The 22,204-nt window shown below is 54.8% G+C and overlaps 1 protein-coding gene across 3 annotated transcripts in view; it reads right to left on the bottom strand.

The window, feature by feature from the left end:
* Positions 1 to 21,079, bottom strand: part of SMAD7 (SMAD family member 7) — a 31,405-nt gene extending 10,326 nt beyond the window's left edge. For 2 of the 3 annotated variants that reach the window (XM_079942350.1, XM_079942352.1), the window contains exons 1-3: positions 18,863 to 21,079; positions 17,446 to 17,499; positions 11,840 to 11,914 (exon numbers count right to left, since the gene is read on the bottom strand). In XM_079942350.1, the coding sequence (XP_079798476.1) occupies positions 11,840 to 11,914; positions 17,446 to 17,499; positions 18,863 to 19,475 (742 nt within the window). In that variant the 5' untranslated portion in view covers positions 19,476 to 21,079. The remainder of the gene's footprint in view (positions 1 to 11,839; positions 11,915 to 17,445; positions 17,500 to 18,862) is intronic. The other variant, XM_079942351.1, reaches the window with a different exon arrangement.
* Between the last annotated feature and the right edge of the window lie 1,125 nt (positions 21,080 to 22,204).

Genomic DNA, 22,204 nt, shown 5'->3' with positions numbered 1-22,204 from the left:
TTCTGTCTGCCTCCGTAATCTGATCTCCCTGGCTTTGACACACTCACTGCTCAGCCATCCCAGCCCTTTCACCCCCAAAGCACCCAGGACCTCCTAGGCGTGAGTCCCCCCCTCACGGGCCCTCCCACCCCTTAGCCTCCAGTGAGGAGGCCAGGGGTATGAAAGCCCCCCTACCCTGGACCACCGTCACAAGGCCACCGCTGCTCAGTGCTGTGTGCTCCACATTTCGGAGGACTCTGGGCCTCACGTGAACGCGGGCTCCAATCTGGCCTGTATTCCTGCAGAGAGCCATGCCACCCCTCCTCCGCTGTCCTCCTCCCCCCACCCCATGCCACTCTCCTCTCACTCCCCCTGCCCCAGGGCTCCCCCTCGAGTCCACCCAGTTGCCCCATGGGATCTGTGATCCGTCTATGCAGACACTCAAGTCAGGATGGCCCTGCCTCAAAAAACTCAACACAGAATTACCACATGACCCAGCAATTCCACTTCTGGGTATATGCCCAGGAGAACTGAAGCAGGGTCTTGAAGAGATACCTGTTCACCCATGTTCACAGCAGCATTATTCACGATAGCCAAAAGGTGGAAGCAACCCAAGTGGCCACTGAAGGATGAACGGATATCTATAAGCATTTAAAAAGAAAAGCAAGTCTGACACCTACTACAACATGGATGAATCTTGAAGGCCTTACACTGAGTGAAATAAAACAAATACAAAAGGACAAATACTGTATAAATCCACTCATATGAGGAACCTGGAACAGTCAAATTCATGTCAGGAGCTGGGAGGAGGGGGGACTGCCATATTAGTGTCTAATGGGCACAGTTTCAGTTTCGAAAGGTGCAAAAGTTCTGGGGGTGGATACCGGTGATGTTTGCACAACCACGGGATGGACTTAATGCCATTGAACTGTACACTTAACAAGGGCTAGAATGGCAAATGCTGTGTATATTTTACCACAAAAAGAAAAAGGCCCGCCTCTCCTAATGCTCTCGTGTACACCCTGCCTTCTTGCGTACAAGGGATTCCATGGGATGGGGCTAAAGGACCCCTGGAAATGTATGCACATGCATTTTTCTGGGGAAAGTTCCTTCAACTTTCATTCATTCTTGGAAAAGTCTGCAAACCTCAAAACGTGAAGAACTACAGCCTTTTCCTTCGCCGGTGGAAGAGGCCATTAGCTACCCACCACCTCCGCGAAAGGGGTCTTATTCTCACACACCTTCAAATCCAAGCACCGAAGATCACAGGATTTCATTCAGTACTGCAAGGGACTTGGAGGCCAGGTCCAACTGCTTATTTTGTAGATGAAAAAACTGAGGTCCAGGACACAAAAATGGCTCAGTGAAGGCCATGCAGCCAGCTGACGACTGTGCCCCCGTCCTCAGCCCAGGAAAGCAGGCCAGCCCCAGGGGACTGAAATTTGGAGGGTGGGCGCTTTCCCTCCCATTGTAATTCTCTCCAAGCCCCCTCCTGGGGCATCCGACAAACACTTGAAATGGGGGTCGGCTTCTGAATCTTTGCAAGCCTCCCCCCAAATCCAGGCCTTTTCCCAGGAAACACCGCCCCCCATCCACAGTGGGCCTTTAACTGTGATCCCACTGAGCTGAGGCCCATCTGTTTTTAACAACTGTATACTGTGCACCCAGATCACAGGAAGAACTCAACTCCTGCTTTTCCCTCTTGGTTACTGATTAATGAGGGGGAGGGGCCGTGCTGGCTACGAGGCTGCCCTGGGGCTGGCAAGGTCCCCAGGCGCTTTCTGAGCTGAGCGGCTCTTCCTGGCCCTCTCTAGCCTCAGAAGCTCACTGGGGAAGGTGACCGCAAGGTGGGAAAGGGTGACTGGAGATGGTAATTTAACGCTCCAAGTGGCAGATGCAGAAAGGTGAGTTTACTGACAGTACAGTCTTTTCTTGGCGTTGTCTTTTTTTGTTTTTTTGCTGTCCAAGGGCCTCTCACTGTTGTGGCCTCTCCCGTTGAGGAGCACAGGCTCCGGACGCGCAGGCTCAGCGGCCATGGCTCACGGGCCCAGCCGCTCCGCGGCATGTGGGATCCTCCCGGACCGGGGCACGAACCCGTGTCCCCTGCATCAGCAGGCGGACTCCCAACCACTGCGCCACCAGGGAAGCCCTTGGCGTTGTCTTTTTTTGTTCCTGTTGAACGTCCACCCCAAGTTAAAAAGTAAAAAGGCAACACAGAAATGAGCAAACACGAGAGACACCAACAGTCCCTGGCCTGGTGATCTGAGTGCTCACGTCTGAATGACAGAAACTCCCCATTTTGCAAGAGGAAAACTGGAGTTGAACTCAGTTCTTCCCTTACTACCCTGGATCTAACCAAAGGCCAAAAGAGCTCTCCCGACTCCACAGAGGAGCAAGGATGATTAATTAAAATCAGTGAGCTCCAGTAGGCCTCGGGGGAACGGCCAGGGGCAGGATGCGCAGTGAAAATGAAACCCCTTGGTAACTGGGTATTAGATTACCTCACGTAAACCCACCCACAGGCGGGCCAGCCAGAGCTTCACACACTGGCTGGGACCTCAGAAATGAACTTGACCATCAGATTTTAAATTGAAAAGCAATGTTGCATCCCCAGATGGTCCTCATGGGAATCAAGCCCACCGGAATTATAAAAAAAGTCCAAGTCCTGGGCTTTGAAAATGTCCCACCTCCCCTGTGGCTGTAAAGACATAAATGCTAACATTCCAGGTGCCCATGCCACCCCCGCCCTGCCCCTTGGCTGGTCACCTCCACTCTGCTGGGCTCCCAAGTACCACCAGGGTCTGGATTATAACCCTACCTCCTGCTGTTGCAGCTCTTATCTCACAATCAACAAGTGGGGGGGGGGGGGCGGGAATAGAAACAGAACCAGAGGAGGCAGACCTCTGTTTATCCACAAGCTTTGCTTTATCTCAACTCTCAACAGACCACACAACCGAAGCAGAGAAGCTGTGCTGGCCCTGCGTGCTCAAACAATCTCCCCAGGGTACCATCCCTGCACCTCCCCCGTGTCTTACAACACCTCACCCCATGGCTGAGAAGCTGCCCTGTGCCTGCCTCCAGACAGAGCCACATCCTGTTCAAGGACCCTCCATCTCACTGACCCCAAAGCACCTTCAGACAGACCATTACGTCTGCAGAGTCCAAGAACTACATCCTCCATGCCTGGCAAAGCGTGGCACATAGTAGGTGCTCAGTAAATAATCGCTAAATGATTGGACCACGGGGACACGCTGGCTTCTCCGAAAGCGGCTGCACCACCACCGCCCCCCAGGCCCCAGCTTTACACCTGGCTGAGCGTGGCCCGTGAGAACCCACCTGGGAGCGGAGCGTGCCTGCCAGGCAGGGGTCAGCCAGAAAGGCCTAGGTCTGGCCCCAGGCTCCCCATGGAGGCGGGAAAAGAGCCCCTGTCCTCAGCTACTTCCCTGCCAGCTGCGGCTGATCCCGGGAGGTGTTTCCAAGCCAGGCGCCGGCCAGGCAACCTCTGTGGGCTCACCACCTGCCCACAGCATTCTGCCTTGGCGTCCTGCTCTGTTTGGACAAGTTAGCCTCACCGAATGTTCAACAATGCTTTTACACACCCCAGGGCTCTTGTTGTGTTATGAAAACAAAACAAAGCCCACTAAGGAAAAAAGCTGGGGGTTGGGGGGAAATGGGGAGCAAGCCAGCCACACACAGATCTCTTTCTTTCTGGTCTCCATCCTAAAGATGGCTCCTTGACAGCCCGGGTCGGGGCACTGTCCCATGTTACGAGAACAATGACATTGTCCCAAGAGGGGACTTAGAAACCCAGAGATGAATAAATGAAAACTGTTTTCACACCCAGCACAATACCACCTTCTGCACAGCACTGTGGGGCTGCACAAGCCCTCTTTCTAAAGGGGGAAGCTTCTTGGTGACTGAGGGCTGAGTTACCCCCATCCCCCAGGGCTAAGCACAGCTGTACCAGGGGAGCTGTCTTCTGTCACCTCTTTACCGCTCACCAGAGTCCTAGCGATAGGCAGTCAGGAAGCTAAAGGAGGGACTCCTTGGGCAAAATGAGGCCCACTGCTAGTAAATAAAGGCAGCCCCAGCCTGCCAAACGCCAGGCACCTTGGTGAGGGGAAGGTCATGCTGGGGTGAACAGGCTAAGGGTATCCGTAAATTCCCACCCACCCCTCCCCCCAAAAAAGAGGTTTTTTTTTTTTTTTTTTTTTTTTTGCAAGTTAAAACTGAGCTAATGACACTGGGTGGGGCTCAGTGTCTAAGACTGTGCAGCCAAACCAAAATTCACTTCCAGCCAAGAGCTGCTCGGCCTCCCCATTTGGGGAAGGAAGCTGCAACACTCATGAAAGATTCTTAGTATACTGGGCAAGAAGGCTGCAGTTAGCATTTCAACTGAATGTGACCCTTCTGGTAAAATATTTTTTTAAATAATAAAAATAACAAAGTTCTCAAACAGCCTCTTTCTTAAAGAAAATGGCCCAGAAATTCTCATGGGAGTGGAAGGAAAGAAGGGGGAAAAAATACAAAACAAAACCGGGCCGGCCTCCTCTCAGCCACTACCTTTCACGAACAACTTCTTTTCTGGAGTTCTTCTCATAAAAGGAATGATGCCATTTCCTGTCTTGTCCCAATACTTCCTGTTCACTTACAAGGTGAAAGTTATCACCCTGTTTTAAACAGCTGTCCTAAACTCCACCGAAAGTTCCTTTTTCCATCCAGTGCCCCATCCCGGTCACAAAATCTCCCCATTTTAGAATATAAACGCTATCATGGTCTACAGTTGGCTTTAAGAAAAAGCCTCATTCTCTCTATGGTAGACACTGAATCTTCAGTCGCAGCCGCCCCAGAAAGTGGGCTAGGGGCACAGACCCCCGTGGGGAGAAGCGAAGGGGGCTGGGGGCATCACCCCCAACGAGCCACCGTGTTTAGGTAGAGTTGCCGCCACCAAGGGAATATTCCTTTCTTGGTGTGTTAGCCGCTAAATTGAGAACTGTGCCTCAGCAGTTAATAATATCTTCCCGCTGAAAATAGCCCGGAGAGGAAGCCTGTCTGTGACAGTAGGCACACAGCCAGACGGGGCTAGCCATTCAGTACTGAGCGAGAGAGATGGTAGGGCCAGTGGTGACCTCCCAGTGGCCACGCTGTACAGTATCCTTTCACAAGGCTCCTGCAAAGGGAGGGCTCCCGGGCGAGTCACCAGCCTCCTCTACCCTGCAGCCCTATAACCTCGGTGAAGCTGTCACATCAACTAGGGTCTTAGGCAGCAGGACCAGAGGAGGGGGCCGATCACTCAGCAGGGGGCCGATCACTCAGCAGTCCGTCCTGGGTCAGGACGACTCCAGGCTTTGGGAGACCCGCCCCTACATGGCTGGTTACCAGTCCCCGGGCCGCCCAGAGGAAAACAGCATCTGGGGCAGAGAAGGAGCAAGGGCGCTCACTTCCCCTGCAGAAAGGTCAGCCTCGGAAAATGAGCCACAGGGAACTTTCCTGTCTCTCCTTTCTGCAACCAGGATGGAAAAGAAAAGGTTGAAAAATCACGGAGACAGACAGGCCCGTGACTGTGGGCCCATCCCTGGAGACCTCAGAGGTGCTCTGGAAACAAGCGTCTATCTACAGATCTCAGGCACCTAACTGAAGTCTCCATTTTCATTCTCCAGAGCCAGTGTTCTTTACTGAATATCTAAATACCTGCATGCATTTAAAAGCTACCACAGGTCACTACTTTTTAAAACTGTGGCAAGGCAGGTGTAACACAACATTTACCGTTAGTGACACCGAGAGCATTCGCAGAGCTGAGCAACCATCACCACTACCTAGTTCCAGAACATCTTCATCGCCCTGAAAGGAGACCCTGTCCCGTGGGTCACTTTTACCATGTCATCCACTACAACAAAGCCAATGGGAGGAAGAGGCAGAGTTAACACACCTTGTCAAGTTTCTACAATCGAGTGAAAGTCTTAGTTGAGAAGAGGCTCAACAAGCAAGGTACTCGAATTCTTCCCTATAGGAGCACAGGCAGAATCACAGAACCTGCACAGCCACCAAAGATACTCTCCACAAAAAAAAAAAAAAAAAAAAAAGATACTCCCCCACAGAACACAGACCCTTTTCCCCCTTACACCAGGGGCTCCCCAACTTGTCTGCACCTTGAAATCATCTGGGAAGCCTCAAAGAATACTGATGCTGGGATCCTGCCAACAGACTGTGATTTGGAAGCTCCCAGGGGTCCCGATGTGCAGACAAGTCTGGGGACCACCACCCTGCGCCTTTTTTTCTCCCACCAGCTTAAGATACCTGCTGTGAAGTGGCCTGGCGATCACAGCACTGTAGGTGCAGTATCACGGGATAGTTAACAGCAGCAATAAAGAAGCAAAGGGAGCCAAACTTGATCATGAATCCTTTGGCATTCCCTCCCTTTTCACTGCCCCCCTAGCTCTGGGCCACAGGTTCAGAAGTCCACGCAGCCACTGCTGGGCTCTGCTAAGAAAAAGCCTCCCTGGGGAGAGGGTGTTAGTGCCCTAAGACAGCAGCCAAGAGCTGCACGGGGATCTGGCCCTCACCTGGCCCCTGCCCCTTCGCGGGACAGCCCTGCTCTGCTTCAGGGACGGGGTGCATGAGGCAGTGGCCCATGTAGTCCGGCTGGCAGAGCAGCCCCAATTTGCTCCAGAGACTTTAAATGCTGTCACCCTGCATTTAACCCCTGCCTGACTGCCCCATTCTTTCCAGGATAAAAGGGGTTTTCACAGTGAGCCCTTCTCCGGGGTTGAGTGCATGACCTCAAGCCTTGCAGAAGAGGCAAACGGCCTGAGCTGCTGTCCCTGACTGGTCTTCACTGGGGAGTGGGTGTGCACCAGGTGAGCCGGCCGGGGACTGAGTCGTCAGCCTGGCATTTAGGGACATATGGGTCCCTAGAGATTCAGACTGTCACTCCTCACCTACATGGCTGGGGAGAGGAAGGGGAGAGGATAGGTAAGGAGCTCAATCATGGTTACATGTGCTGGCGCTTCTGTCTCCCCCCAAGCCCATGCTCAAGGCCACTTGGATGAACTCAATCCACCCCCACCCCACCCCCCATGGCATTAGAGACTCCAGCGAAACCACAATCTGCTTGTTCCCAGGCACGGGAAGGAGAGATATAAAAACACAGCAATAGGCACCCGAGGAGATTCCCAGCTTGCCATCACCATTCCCAACCAGACAACAAATGCAGCTGAATAACTTCCCTTAAAAACAGGATGGGGCACTCTTTCCTAAGCTACTTGGTTTGAGCCCAAGTTGACTGTGGACTGAGCCAGGACCACATTTTCAGATTATGTAGGTGTTTTTGAAGACTCTCCTCCGAGGCTCTCATAGACGCCAGCAGAGATTAAAGAAGAGGAAAGAACCTTTCCTGGAATGGATGCTGACCTAAGGACATTCCCATCACCCAGGAACTAGAAGCGAGACACGGATCTGAAGACCTTAGCAAAGGAGCTGGCCTCCCTTGGGTTGGTGGGATGGTGTCTCTCCGATAAGCATGATTTTGTCCAGCCAAGAGATGGGTTCCTCAACACCCTCCCCCAGACACATCGGTACTACACCTCCACTGCCTCGCACCTCCCTCCCTGAAATCCAGGGTGGCACCTCTTTTGAAGTTTAAACGACTACAAATGGGGGCTTCCCTGGTGGTGCAGTGGAGAAGAATCTGCCTGCCAATGCAGAGGACACAGGTTCGATCCCTGGTCTGGGAAGATCCCACATGCCGCGAAGCAACTAAGCCCGTGCGCCACAACTACTGAAGCCTGCATGCCTAGAGCCCGTGCTCTGCAACAAGAGAAGCCACTGCAATGAGAAGCCCACGCACCCTAACAAAGAGTAGCCCCCCGGGCTTCCCTGGTGACGCAGTGGTTGAGAGTCCACCTGCCGATGCGGGGGACACAGGGTCGTGCCCCGGTCCGGGAAGATCCCACATGCCATGGAAGCAGCTAGGCCCGTGAGCCATGGCCGCTGAGCCTGTGCTCCGCAACGGGAGGGGCCACAACAGTGAGAGGCCTGCGTACCGCAAAAAAAAAAAAAAAGAGTAGCCCCCCACTCACCACAACTAGAGAAAGCCTGCGTGCAGCAACGAAGACCCAACACAGCCAAAAATAAATAATTTTTAAAAAATGACTACAAATGACGCTGGCCTCTAATCCCTGCCTTAATCAGCGAGGCCCATATGTCTGAGGCCCAACCAGCTTTAGACACCAATATACAAAGGAGGAGGCTGGGTCTGCAGCTGGAATTCACAAGTGAGGTGGTATTTCTTCAAACCCCTCCCACCCCACCCCACTACCCCGAATCAGGACAGCAGACAAGCTAAATGAAAGCTCCCCCCTAGAAACTCCAGATGGAGGCTGCAAAGATGACAGCTTCGAACACATGCTTTTAATTACCAGTGACACAGTGAAAGCTCTGGGAGCAAATCCTTTCCACTTCCACCATCGAGCTGAACCTAGAAGCTTCCCATCTACGTAAGACCTCTCCCAGGTGGGTATTCTTGAGCCAGGATACGTGCCAGCAACAAGGGTTTGTCCTACACGCCTTTCCAAAAGCACCATACCCAGATCCCAATTCAGAACCAATCCAAACACGCCCCGGGCCCAGAGCACATATCCTTGTGGAGAAACCGTCTCCGAGGTCCACCTACCCCGCGTGAGAGGGACCCAGGCCTATCCCAGCGCCTGCCCGCTCATGTCTGTGCACGTGTCTATCTGTAGGTCTGTAGCACGCATACACATGCACGCGCGCGCGCGCACACACACACACACACACACAACCAGGCAGCAAGCAATCCATCTGTCTCCGAGAGCCGGCTGTCAGAAATGAAAGTACAATCTCCTGGAACCGAGTCCCAGCCTTCTAAAAATGTGCCGTTTTCCCAGACTGAGGAAACTTGCAGGGGTGGGGTCTGTTTCACTGCGAGTCCCAGAGGCCTGGCCTGTCGTCTCCCCGGCCAGCCCCGCGCTGCAAGGCTGGAATTCCAACCTGCAGCCAGCGGGCTGGCTCCCAGTGCTCCTACCCACCCACTCCCCTTCCGCGCAGGAAAGGGAAGGGCCAGCCTTGGAGTCACCCCGGCATCTCGGGAGGGGCGAGGGGCGTGCCTTCAAGCACACCCTCACCCCCACCCCCGAGGCACCACATTTTCACATTCGGCTGTTTTTTTCTTTCCCTTCTTCCCTTGCCAAGAGAATCAAGCCCTGGCTCCCGCTGCCGACCTTCCTCCCACCCTAAACTGAGCCCCATTCATTAAGCCCGATCTCAGCCAGGACAGGAAGGAAAACAGCACACAGGGCCCGTGAAAGAGACACTCAGAGAGGTGATTTCCAGGGGGGAGGCGGGGGCAGAGCCCTGTGGGCACCTTCCCCGCTCCCCGCCGTGATGCCCACTTGGCCTGGCGCTCGCCACAGCAGGCTCCCCGCTCCAGCCTCCCTCCCCTCCCTGGCCCAGCCCCCTTCAGCCACCACAGCCCCCCACCGGCCTCGGCCACCTCCACCACCCCCCCCCATGGAAAGATCAACTTCTTGGAAAGGAGGTTTGGGCTTTCTCCATTTGCAAAAACCCTCCGCCCTGGACTCGAGCCACTACCACCATCTTTTGGGGGGGCCTTCTCGCGGCAGAGGGTGGAGCCCTGGGTTTTCTCAGGGCCTATTGCCTCCCCTCCAGACACCCCCAAACCACGGGCACCAACCCAAGAAACAGTTTCTTCAACTTCCCCCCACGGCACATTATTAATAAACTACTCCAACTCTGAACGGAAAGAAGAAAGAGTTGAAACTTTGAAGCCTTGGGAATTAGTAAATCAAGAGCTAAAATTCAAAACAAATGCTCTTTCATGTGGAGCCCCCCATCACGTTTTTTTCTTCTGGCAGTTTTGTTGAACGACGCTATCCCTTCAGAGACAAGCACTCCTTCCTAGCAGCTCCTCATTCATCGAAATGGCTGCAGTTACTTTGGGGGTAGGGGAGGAGTTCATCATTGCTTTACCCCCAGTTTCTTTCTAGGACTAGAAAAACTCTTGGAAGCCCACCCGTCTCAGATAGGGCTGCACTGTCACACTTTTGGCTCTGGGGGCCAGGTAAGGAGGCTGATGGCTCAGGCGGGTATCCTTACTTCCTCCAGCAGAGGAGACAGACAAGATGTTATCAATAAGACAAACCTTCCGAAAAGCCCCCTTTCAAAAGCTACCACTTCCCTTGCTTGTTTCATGTGGTTCAGAGGGGCTGGGACTCCTCCCTGCACATTCAGAATTTAAAAAATAAAACCCTCTAACAACATCCTGAGTGTGCTATTTTGCCCAGACCCTTTCCTCTCCTTGGCTTTCTTTCTTTCCGGAACTCTCTCAGCCTTAGAAAGCAGAAAAGACACAGCTCTCATGTCCCGGTATGTTCTTCCCTCCTCCACCGCCATGGTCCACTCCCATTCTCACCCCAAGCCCCTGCCCTTTCTGGGTCCCTCTTTTTTCCTGTTCAGCTCTCATTAGGAGCTTTGAGTAAACAATACCCTCTGTCTCAGATAACAGCCAGAGTATATACTGCACTGAAATCAAAACAAACAAGGGTCTCCCTGAAGACATTCTCAGCAAGCTCAATTCCTGCAGAGGGAACTGGCTAGCATGAACCGAGCCGAGGCTGAGCGACACCTGACCAGTTAAAAGTCGCAAAAGACGGTGCACCATGGTCCCCCCCAAAGACAGTTTTTTGGTTTTTTTGTTTTTTTTTTTTTGCGGTACGCGGGCCTCTCACTGTTGGGGCCTCTGCCATTGCGGAGCACAGGCTCCGGACGCGCAGGCTCAGTGGCCATGGCTCACGGGCCCAGCCGCTCCGCGGCATGTGGGATCTTCCCGGACCGGGTCATGAACCCGTGTCCCCTGCATCGGCAGGCGGACTCTCAACCACTGCGCCACCAGGGAAGCCCAAAGACAGTTTTATAGCTTCCATCGGAGCTGCCATGCTCCTACACCAATGTCCCAAGGGCCAATGCCCAGAACTCTGCTGGATTTTCTTTTTTCTTTTTTTTTTTTCCCCTGGATCACTTTCCCTCTTGTTTTAGCTAGTTCTTAGAAAATCCAGTGATGGCATACTGGGGTGGGAAAAACAGGTGGAAAACAGGACATATTTAGAACAGAATGGAAATGTCTCCCACTTACATTGCTAATGAGTTTCTCCAAGTTTATCACTCTCTTCTCCTGTCTCTCAGGGACAATGATGTTTAGGCTCTCCAGTGCCCCTCACCCAATTCCATAACTCTCCAGCCTGGGAGTCCAGGCCCCTGCTCACACCTGTGGGCCCTGAGGGACACCTTCCCTGCTGGGTAACAGTATTAGCACCTACTGTCTGCAGGGTCCCCACCATGCACTGCAGACTTCTGCACAAAGCTGGATGGGAAGCAGGATTTGCAAAGAAGCACCGAGGCCATCTACTCTAAACTCCCATCCTACACTTGGGGTCTGTCTTCTACAAGTGCCCCAAAGGTGGATCCATTCCCTTCAAGGCACCCGATGCACTGAGAGTGAGAGCAAAAAAGGGCTTAAACCCGTGAACTAATGACACCAAAGTCACCAAGTGGAAGCCCCTCAAGTCGGGAGCTGCTTAACAATAACCACGAAACGTGGCCCAACACCAGCCCTCCGGCTGGCCCCCACACTTCCAGATCTATGGCCCAGAAGGATGAGCTGAAGGGCAACAGAGTCATCACGGATACATCCAGTTTCATGCACATAAAAGTGAGAATTAATTCCAGACCAGCTGGGGTGGCAGAAGGCCACCTCCATTCCTCCAGTCTCCAGTCATTTCAGGAGGTCTTCGAATTGCCAAGAAAGTAAGAGAAAGCAGCTCACCTGAAAGCCCCCCAGGGGCCAGATAATTCGTTCCCCCTGTTTCAGCGGAGGAAGGCACAGCATCTGGACAGTCTGCTGTGGATATGAAGAGAGAAATAAATAAATAAAAACACCAAGATTAATTTTTAAGCACATTCTAAACAGCATTAAAGAGAAACCACACATTCCAAACGGGTGACTCCCGGCCGCGATGCTGATTATTAATGGGCTGCTCAGGCTTCGCCCCCCATCATAAGACAGACCACAGCACCTTGTCACCCGTCTGGGCTCCGGGCGGCCAGTTAATCATTAGTCAAGACAGACTGGCTGGAATTTCTCTTTTATGGCAAGTCCCCCATTGAGGAAACCAGGTAGTTCCCAAGGTCAAAGGACGCCCGGTTCTTGTCTCTCCACCACCTTTCCCATCTTTTCCCAAAGCATGGCCTCTCTGCTTGGATCCAGTGGCCTCGCTGCCACTCTCATCTTTTTAAAGACAGACTTCCCAGTTCTTTAGGAAGAACTGGTGCTGGGCTGAAGGGACTTCTTCCTTTTTAACTGAGGTATAATAAGTATAAAAAAATACAAATCTTAAGTGCAACTCGATGAAATGAATTTTACTCATGTACACACCTGTGTGAACAACCCCTCACGCCACATCAGGACAACAGAGAACATTTTCAGCAAGGCTCCCTAATCCAAACTCATCCAAACTCCCCATCTCTGGAAACCCTCCCAGGCAACCCCAGGCCTGCAAGGCTCCCTGCCTCAGTTCCTATAAAATCTTTCTGGCACCCAGTACTTGTAACTTCCTTCTGCTGTCTTTATTGATTTTTTCCCTTCAGATCCTGTCTGCCTGAACTAGACTAGAACCTTCTCTTCAAGGTCTTTGTCACCCTCAGGTGCTCAGCACAATGACCTAAATGGTCATGAGGATAATGCCAATTCCAGATGAGAAATATACAGACTTCTCAACCTCCCTCCGAGCAATTAAAACAAAAAATAATGGCCACGAGCCACAACGAATTAGTCCCTCGAAACAAAAATACACAAGACCCCACAAGCGTATCACGCACCATTGGCCATGCCAAACTTACTGAAATCCATAGAGAAAGGCCGGTTCAGGAAAGGAGCGTCCCAGCTCCAAAGCAAAAACACCAGTCCCTCCACCCCAGGCCACTAGCAGGATGTCCCCGGGGGGTGCGTTACCAGTTTCCCCCTGGAAACACTTGGCCGAGAGGGCGAATAGGAAGCCGAGTGAAAGAGTAGTCCAGGGGCAGGTAGCCACAGAGCTCTCTAGGGGCCCAGCAGCTGTCTCCAGTGCCTGGTAAAAGGGGGGAGGGGCTGGGCCACTCAACTCTGAGGTCCTCTCTCTAATCCCTCTCTTGCATTCTCTCTCAGGCTGGAAGAACAACTTTTCAAGAATTCTTCTAAACTGGGAAGGAGGAAGCAAAGGAGGGGCAGCGGCGGGCAGGGGAGAGAGAAAAGACTGTGTGGGTAATTTCACTGTATCAGGGTAAAGTCTGATTCCTAACAGGAATATACAGTTTTACAGGATACACTTAATCAAATGGAAAACAATAGGGGCAGGCAGGAAATGGAGTTGCTGGTTAAAGAGTGTAGAGCCTGCACTTTCTAAACTACTTCGATGGCCTTCACTATGTTGGAGATTGGCTTCTACCTACCCCGCAAAGGGAAGACACCCCCATGGTGACTTATCCGCGGCCACTCCCTCCCTCCCCCACCAGCTCTGGCTGGCTGAATCCCAGGGACAAGGTGTGTTTCAAAGGAAGAGCCCACATCTCGGGGCAGAGCTGGGACCACATTCAGGGTTGTCAGCCTGTCTCAGATCAAAGGTTAAGCCAGCTCCACACTGGCAACCACAAGCATTTCTATGAAATGGTGCTCTGCCCTTTGATCTCAGAAGGGATTTACAAACATTAATTAGGTCTCCTTACCACCCCTGTGAAGTAGCAAGGTATACCTGTTTGACACGTACCCAGGTAAACTGAGGTATCACAGAGTAGCCCAAGGGGCCACCCAGTGAGCTGGACCATACCCAAGGGTTCAGCCCCCTCCGTCCCAGGGTAGGCCACGTCCTCACTCTCTTCCCTGAAGGTAGCTGGGCTGAGACAGTCTTCAGTACCCAGACGGGCCTCAAGCTCCTGACAAGTTAGTATAGGTCAAGGGCCACAGCTCCGTCTCTCACCCACAGAAAAGCTCTGCTGAGGTAGCTCCCCGAAGGCAGGGTTCTCAGCTACTGCCTTGTCGTCTGCTCCCCAGAGCCCAGGCTGGTACACCCAGAAACGCTAGGCTACTCCTGGCTCTTCTCCACCGCTGAACACTACCAAGCATCCAGTGAGCGCTGGGTTTTGTGGGAGCCTCGTTCCCCTCTCCCAGCAGTAAGAGAGCTTTCAAAGATGCATGCCTGGGAACAGCCAAGGAATGAGCTGCTGCAAAGGGTACAAGGCGACAGAGCTGGGGACCCCACTTCTCTCATTCAGAGAATGGTTTCCAGACAGCCAGGATATTCTTGTCAACTTAGTTCTGAGCTACCTAAGTACCTACCGTCTGGGACAGAGAAGCCTCCACCACCACCACTATACCCCAGCTCCGCCCCAATCCACAACCCAGGTTACAGAAGCACTAACCAATGCATTGGAATCTTCAATGCATTTTAGGCGGGCACATCAGGTATGTAGAATGACTGAATGAGTGAGCCAATAAATGAGTGAATGAATGCATCATCTAACCTAACTCCTTGATCACGTGGGTTTAAAACCAGGCCTGAAAAAGTTAAGAGTGGCCTGAGTTAAAAGGTAAATGCAGGACTAGGTCCCAGACTTCTCAACTAGGCTTTGGAGGCTCGATCTATCTGCCAATGGTCACCTGGATCCCCAGCCCAAGCAAGTAGATGTACCCAGCAACATCCCCTCCCCGCCAAGCCATTCTTCAAATCTTTCAGACCTTCAGATACAGAGGACACAGGAAGCAGAGCCTACAGAGCAATCCCTCCCAGCATCCCCGCTCCATAAACTGAGATCTCATTCTAACAGCCTGCTCTTACTCCTGGTGTGATGGGGCTGGGCGGGGGCGGGGGGCGGGTGTCCTGACTTCTGAGAGCCTCAAGTCACAGCCACCCTACTCCTACATCCAGCCATGTCTAACACTCCTTCCCAGAAGATCCTGCTGACTCCGAACCACAGAGTACCCAGGCCTCCCTAGTCAGGCCATGCCAGAGGTTGCAGCGGAACGGCTTGAACCATAGCAAAATGGAGCTCCCAACTTTCAGCCGGAGCATTCCTCCAGGGCTGCAGGGGGACCAGGCCCCAGCCTCTTCCCACTGCCTCTGCCCAAGCTGGAGACTTCACAGAAGAGATTCCCTTAGTTGTGCAACTGGTTAGGATTTTAATAGCTGTCCACTGTAAACCTTACGGCTGGTTCTCACCTAGTAACCCAAGACTAAAAATGCAACCTACGACTTAGAAACTTAAGAATGTAAGCAGCTGATCTAAGTTCCCCAGCCAAATACTCTCCCCCATGTGCAAGGCAGAGAGAAAAACCTGGGGCAGCATCCCATCTGTGTGTCTGACCTCAACATCTCTGGCTACAGCAGCCAACAAAACCAGGCCCAGCCCTGGCAGCCCTCCAGCGCGCCAGGAGATTCCCACCACAGGGGCTTCGCCGGTTAGCACCCTCACATCCTTACACAAAGGTGATGCTTTTCACTCCTTTTTTTTTGTTTTGGGGTTTTCTGGTTTGGCGGGGGGAGAGGAGGGTTAGATTTTTGCTTTGGAGTGTTTTGGGGGTTTTTTTTTTTTTTTGGTTTTGTTTTACAGAAACGTTTTGGGTGAGTAACCAAGCTGTGAGTTTCCGATTGGCAGGTTAATCACTTCCTATTGGCCGATCTGGAGAACTTTTCTCCCCCTTGGAAATGGCACATTCCTGTCTTTGTGGCTTCTCTGTTTGCACACATTTTGCTACCTAATGTCAACACTTGCTAATGAATAAATATATCACTCCACTCGCTGAAAATGAGGTCCTGGCCTGAGAGGGTGACTGCTTGAATCCGGTGAACAGATCTGTCCAGGTATCTCTGCAGGAAACCCAAGAGAATGTAGTCCTTCTTTCCTATGACTTTAGGAAATTTCTCAGAACACTTCGCCCTAGTCTTCTTTACCCCTGGGGCCAAGGTAACTGGCCTCCCTCTTTCTCACTTTTAAGGAAAACCTCCAAATTTGAAGACTATGGAAGGGAAAACAAAAACAGGACAGAGAGAGCCCCTTGGAGAACTAAGCTCATAAAAGAATTCTTGAGTATTGATGCCAAAAACCTAGTCAACTTACATTCTTGGAGAAAACAGAGCTTGGTAATTCCAGTTAACATTTGTTACAAATACAGAGCTGCTTATCTCCTCATTAATGACTATTTATCTGGTGTTTTGTAAATCGAAAGCAAAATATCACATGCTTTGCAGGCCACTTACTAGACAGGCACCAGGCAAGCAGCAACGCCTTCCGAGACTGGAGGGATCGTGTAGTTGGGGAGGGCTGGCTGGAGAGCACGGGCTTCTCTTACACCGTTCATTAAAGTATTTAATTCTGGACAACGCCCCAGCAAGACTTTTAATTAGTGGGGGAAAGGCCCAACAGCCAAAACTCATGAGGCGGAAGGACTTGTAGAATTCCAAGAGGGAAATGGGGCCCAACCCTTCACTTTTCCTTCTCCCAGAACCTTGGCAAAATAAAAATGTCGAAAGCGCTGCATTTGTCAGGCACCAGTGTAGACAAAAGTCACAATCCCTACTTTCAAGCAAACGAACCTCCCGCTGTAAGAAGGGGCTCCAGGAAACAAGGGCCCATCGAAGTTGTCACCCTCGAGTCCCCGTTTTTCAGACCCTCCTCCCCTGGCACTGTCAACCTCTGCACTGCCTGCCAGAAGCTGAATGCAGACGAGCGCAACTGAGGTGGTGTCAGTCTCAAGTGGGGCTTCTGCCCCGGCCCCGTGCCAGCCTGTGACAAAGCACCAGGCAGGCAGAGCTCTGCTAGAAACTATTCTAGCCCTCACCAGGAACTCCGGGAAAACCAGGAGAGGGCTGTGGACTTTACTTCTTAACTTTTCTAATCTCTTGCTCCAAACCAAGGTCCGTCTCTGCACTTTTTAAAAACTGTCTTCCCTCCCCCATCGGGTTATCCATTCTTCCCACTGAGATACTTCTGGCACTCACAACGTCTCCGACGTTGCCCATCAACCTGTCCCATTTGGCTCCCGAGATGCTTCGGCGTGGATCAAATTCCACGTGTTAAAAGCTGAGCCGACTTGGGTTATGGAGTGCAAATACATGAAAAAAGGAACAAAATGGAAATATCTAGGAAACAAACACCTTTGCAAAAAGATATATATGTATACACACACACACACACACACACACACACACACACATTATCGCCAGCTCCAGTCACAACAAAAACAGAAAAAAACCCACCAAACTTTCAACATCGGCAACCTATAACAACCTCGGGGAAAGTCCAGCGTCTCCCCACGCCGCTGCCTAGGCATACACATCCGCGTTCTAGAGACTCCATTTCTAACTTAAGATAGGAAGGATATTTTTAAAAGCATCTACTCACCAGTTGGTTTGAGAAAATCCATCGGGTATCTGGAGTAAGGAGGAGGGGGAGACTCTGGAATTAAAAAAGAAAGAGAAAATAAAGGCCGAGCCATGAGAAAGAGATAGAAACTTATGATAACAGAGGCATTCTTTTAGCCCAACTGTTTGTCTTAGCTGTGGGGGTTGGAGGCAGGGCCGCGGGGCGGTGATTGCCTTGATATTTAGCTGTCAGATAAACAAAAGAGGCCGCCTGGCGCCAGCCTCGGCGCTCCGCTCCTCCACGTCTGCGGCCACCGCCGCCGCCGCCGCCGCCGCCGCCGCCGCCGCCGCCGCGCTCGGCCGGCCGGGTTGGAAACCACCGGCTCGGCCGCGGCTCGGCCGAGGCCGCTCACTTCACAGGGCAGCAGGGCCACAAAGCCCCCTCCCCGTCCCAGAACTTCACACCCCACTCCCACCGCCCCACCCCACCCCCGCCCCGTCCCCCAGGGGTGCAATTCACCTCCGCCACCGCTGCTCCGCTCCGCACCCGCGCGGGGAACACGGGCTTCCCCTTTGCCAGCCCACCTGGGAGGTGCACCCCAAGAGCGCTGGTGAACTTGGATTTGTGGGCGCCCGATGTGCACCCCGCCCCCGCACAAAGACGTATTGAAAAGGGAATCAATGGAGGCCGGGAGGATAAAGAGGAGGAGACTGGGGTCTCAACTGAGAAGCAGCCCAGGCCCCAGGGGCAGCATCCTCACGGAGGCGCTGGGGGCAGACCATTCTACAGTCAGTAACTGCTTTCCTGTGCTGGAAGAATGGAAAAAGCAGGGGGCACCCAACTTCTCCTGACTGCTTGTTCTCTTTCACCCTGGGGTGGCACAGTTTGGAGCAGATATCCAGCGCGACCTTCCATCCTAACTCTCCTTGCCTCAAAACCCAAAGCTGCGCCGGCCAGGGCAGTCTCCCGGCCCCTTGTGCCCGACGTGACCCTCTTTATTTACTAAAGGAGAGCCTTACTCTCTAGCCTTTACAACTGCTTCTCCCAGTCTTCCTTGGCGGCCTTGGACCGAATCCAACTCGGCCACACACCTCAACGCCTTTCCCAGAGCGGGGGAGGCGTGACCCCCACTTCTTTCTGCACCCCTTGGCTAATCCGGAAATGAGGGCATCTAATCTTTAACCCCCTGTGTGTAGAGTGTGTGCGTGAGCAATGCCCAAAGCCTCCCCTGCGCCCCGGGGCAAGAGAAGAAAAAAACTGGAAGGGAACCCCCAGGGAATACCTTTCCAGTTTCCCCTAATCCCTTCTCGACCCTTGTCCCCCAAGTCTCTTCCCAGGAGGAGATGTACACTCCCCTCCAGCGAGGTAGCTGCACAAACACACTGCCCAACGGGGCTTTTCTTGCACCACCTGAGCGCCAGAAGGAGGGGAGGGTGGGCGCAGAACAACTTCCTACCTAGTTCGCAGAGTCGGCTAAGGTGATGGGGGTTGCAGCACACCAGCTCGGGGTTGATCTTCCCGTAAGATTCACAGCAACACAGCCTCTTGACTTCCGAGGAATGCCTGAGATCCGGCCACCTGAACACTTTGCACAGCAGGAGGGGGAGCGAATAGGACGAGGGCGGCTGCGCGGGCTGCGAGCCGGAGGGCGCCCCCAGGCCCAGCCTGCAGTCCAGGCGGCCAGGCAGCAAGAGGCACGCGGTGCGCGTACCGCCGCGGGACTCCACGGCCTGGAGCAGCAGCTCCAGCTGCCGTTCCTTCAGTTTCTTGAGCACCGAGTGCGTGAGCGCCTTCAGATCCGCCTCGGCGCCCCCGGCCGCGCCGGAGCCCGCGGCTGGGGGGTGAGGATGGTGGTGACCTTTGGCACCTCGCACCGCCTTGCCCAGGCAGCAGCCAGCCCTGCCTGCGCCGCCGCCACCGGCCCCATGCGCCCGGCCGTCCGTCGCCCCTTCTCCCCGCAGGTCGCCTCCTCCTCCGCCTCCCCCCGCGCCCTCCTCCTCGTCCTCGCCGCCGGGCGCACGGCTCCTCCAGAGACGCCGGACGAGCGCAGATCGTTTGGTCCTGAACATGCGGGGCGAGGAGGCGAGGAGAAAAGTCGTTTGCCGGCTAAGGAGCGAACATGACCTCCGCACACCATGAAGAAGTCGGGTGCCGAGTTGGGGCAGCAGGCGCAGGCGACAGCAGCAGCAGCAGGGGCCCTGGCAGGAGCGGCGGCGGCCCGAGGGGCGCTCCGTGGCATGCGCCAGTCTCCCGGAGGCCGGGGCGCGCGCGGGGGCCCGGGGGCGCCCGCCGGGGCTCGGGGGCCTGCGCTCCGGCTGCCCCACCCCTCGCGGCCCGCGCCGTGCGCCGCTCTCGGGCCCCGGCGCACCCCGGAGGAACGCGGCCGCCGCTTCCCTGGGGGCGGCGAAGCCTACCCCGGTCGGCGCCTCCCCAAAAAGAGGCCCCCCCGCAGCGGCTCCCGAGTGTCGGGCTCGCCAGCCTCGGCTGCCTACATGGAAGATCCGCGAGGGCAAAAAACGAAAGGCGTTCGGCTGGGCTGCTGGAGGGAGGAAAAAGCCTCTTTCCCCCTTGCTAAGCAACTTAATTTGGGGGTGGGGAGAAACTGGCAATTAAAAAAAAAAAAAGCAGGCACGCGATTTATTTTTTTCCTCTATATCCTTAGTAACCGGATCGCCTTGAATTCCGTACACACGAAGACTCGGGGGAGGGGGCTGAGTGGACTTCACCCCGCATGAGATGTCTGGCGAAATAAGGAAGCTCTCTCAAAATCTAAGAACCAAACATGCAAAGCCCAAAATGAAAAACACCACCTCCTCGCACCCCGGAGGCCTGGGGGCGTCCGGCTGGACCTGGGGTTTAAAAAAAGAAAATGTTTACAAAGTAGAACTAGACGTTTGAGGGGTGGAAAAAACGTATCCACGAGTTACATCCCCCTTTTTTCCTTGCAGAGCCCCGCTGGTCTTCCTCTCCTTTTCTTCTGCCAACAAAAAAAAAAAAAAATCGTATTTTTTTAATCCACAGAAAGCTTTGGCTAGGCTGCTTCAATCCTTCGCATCTGGGTGATTTAGGGTAGTCTCTGGTCTTTCCTCTTGCGCTCCCGGGGGCCCCAGTCCTCAGCGGGGACTTCCTTGGAGCTGGCGGGGGCGCAGGGGCAGAAGATGCTGCGGCGGCGGCTGCGCCCCGCGGGGCTGACAGCGCGGGGGAGGGCGGCGCGGCGGCCGCGGCGGGCCGCTGGCGGGTCGCGCGCTCTCGCCCTCTGCTCTCTAGTGCGGGAACCGCCGGCGCCCCCTCCCCTGGCCGCGGCCGGCCGCTGGGGCTCCCCGTGTGGGCTGCTCGCCCCGACTCGGCTGCGGCCGCTGGAGGCCCCGGTGTCCCTCACGCCGCCTTCTCCTCCGAGACTCTCCTCGTCGCGGTCGGGAGCCTCCTTGTCCCCCGTCCGCCCTCTCCTGGCGCTCGGGTCCTTCTGCCGCCGCCGGGGGCTCGCCGCGCCGCACTCAGGGGCTCCTGGGCCGTGCGCTCGGCAGCTCGGCGCCGGCGGGCTGGCTCTGTCTCGGGCAGCTCTCTCCGGCGCGGCGAGCGGACCGAGCACGGCGCCCGGCTGGCTCGGCTGGCGCGGCTCGAGGACAGGTTCCTCCGTGCGCCGAGCAGGCGAGCGAGTGTGCTCAGGGCTCACAGCCTCCGGCAAGGCCTCCCGCCCCCGCCCCCTTCCCTCCCCCTTCCTCCCCCTTCCCTCCCCCGCCCCCAGCCGCCGCCGCCGCCGCCGCCGCCTCCTCCCCGCCTCCCCCCCCGCCCCCCCCAGCCCTCTGCTCTGCTGGTTCCACTGCGCAGTGGCGCGCCCGGCTCCGGCCTCGTCACGTGGCCGTCTAGACACCCTGTCGCTTTAAAAAAAAAAAAAAAAGCGATTGTGTTTCGCAAACAACAGATCGGGTTTCTAAAAGCTATTTCTCCACCCCGCCCCCCGCCACCGCCACCCCCTCCCGGGTCTGCAGGGGTGGGGGGGGACGAAAGGGGGGGGCGAATAAAGGTGGGGAGCACAGAAGCTCCCAGAGTCGACTGAGACCTGGCGGAATCAGAGGAGAAATGGAAAGACCCAAGAGCACCGAACAGGCTTCGCCGGCGAGTTATGGAGCGAAGCGAGCGGGTCGGTGGCGGATTTAGACCCGGACCGCGGAGCTTCTCAGTGGCTGTCCCGCGCGCGCTCGCCCTAACGCTTCATTCATTCGTTTTGTTTTAAAGGCCCTGGCGACGGATCCCCTGGCCGCCGCGCGGGAGGGAAGGGGGAGGAGAGCGCTGTCTCCGTTTAAAAGACATTTACACCGGACTGGACCAAGGCCCTAGGAAGTGTGCGCTGGAGGGAACAGCCGGGCCGCCGAGGGCGGGGAGGCGGCGCGAATGTGACCTCAGCGGCGGCCGCGCGCTCCCTCCCGCCCTCTCCCGCTCCGGGCTCGGGTTTCTAGGACTGCCTGGAGAAGTGTGTCTTGTGCAAAGCTCTGGAATGCATTTGGCTGGCTGACGAGTTGCGAGGGGCAGCATCCTGGCGGGGGGGGGGGGCTCGCCCGCCCCGCCGCGTGCAGGTTTCCTCCGGAGCCCGGAAGACCTCCGCCACCCCGCCTCCCAGCGCAGGAAGGTTACCTTCCGAGCAGACCTGCCTAGGGCATGCATATGCATGCAGGGCCTGTTTCTTCGCCCTCCTCGGCCCCGTAGCTTTCAAGGCGCTTAGAGTCAGAGAGTTTATCCCCTTACCCGAGGCTTTAGAGAAGCGTAGACCCAGCAGGCAGACTATTGCATGGAAATGGGT

The sequence above is a fragment of the Stenella coeruleoalba genome (genome assembly GCF_951394435.1).
Source record: "Stenella coeruleoalba genome assembly, chromosome: 14".
Classification (NCBI taxonomy): Eukaryota; Metazoa; Chordata; class Mammalia; order Artiodactyla; family Delphinidae; genus Stenella; species Stenella coeruleoalba.
The sequence above is the reverse complement of the archived record's forward strand: the minus strand, read 5'-3'. Positions and strand labels throughout refer to the sequence as shown.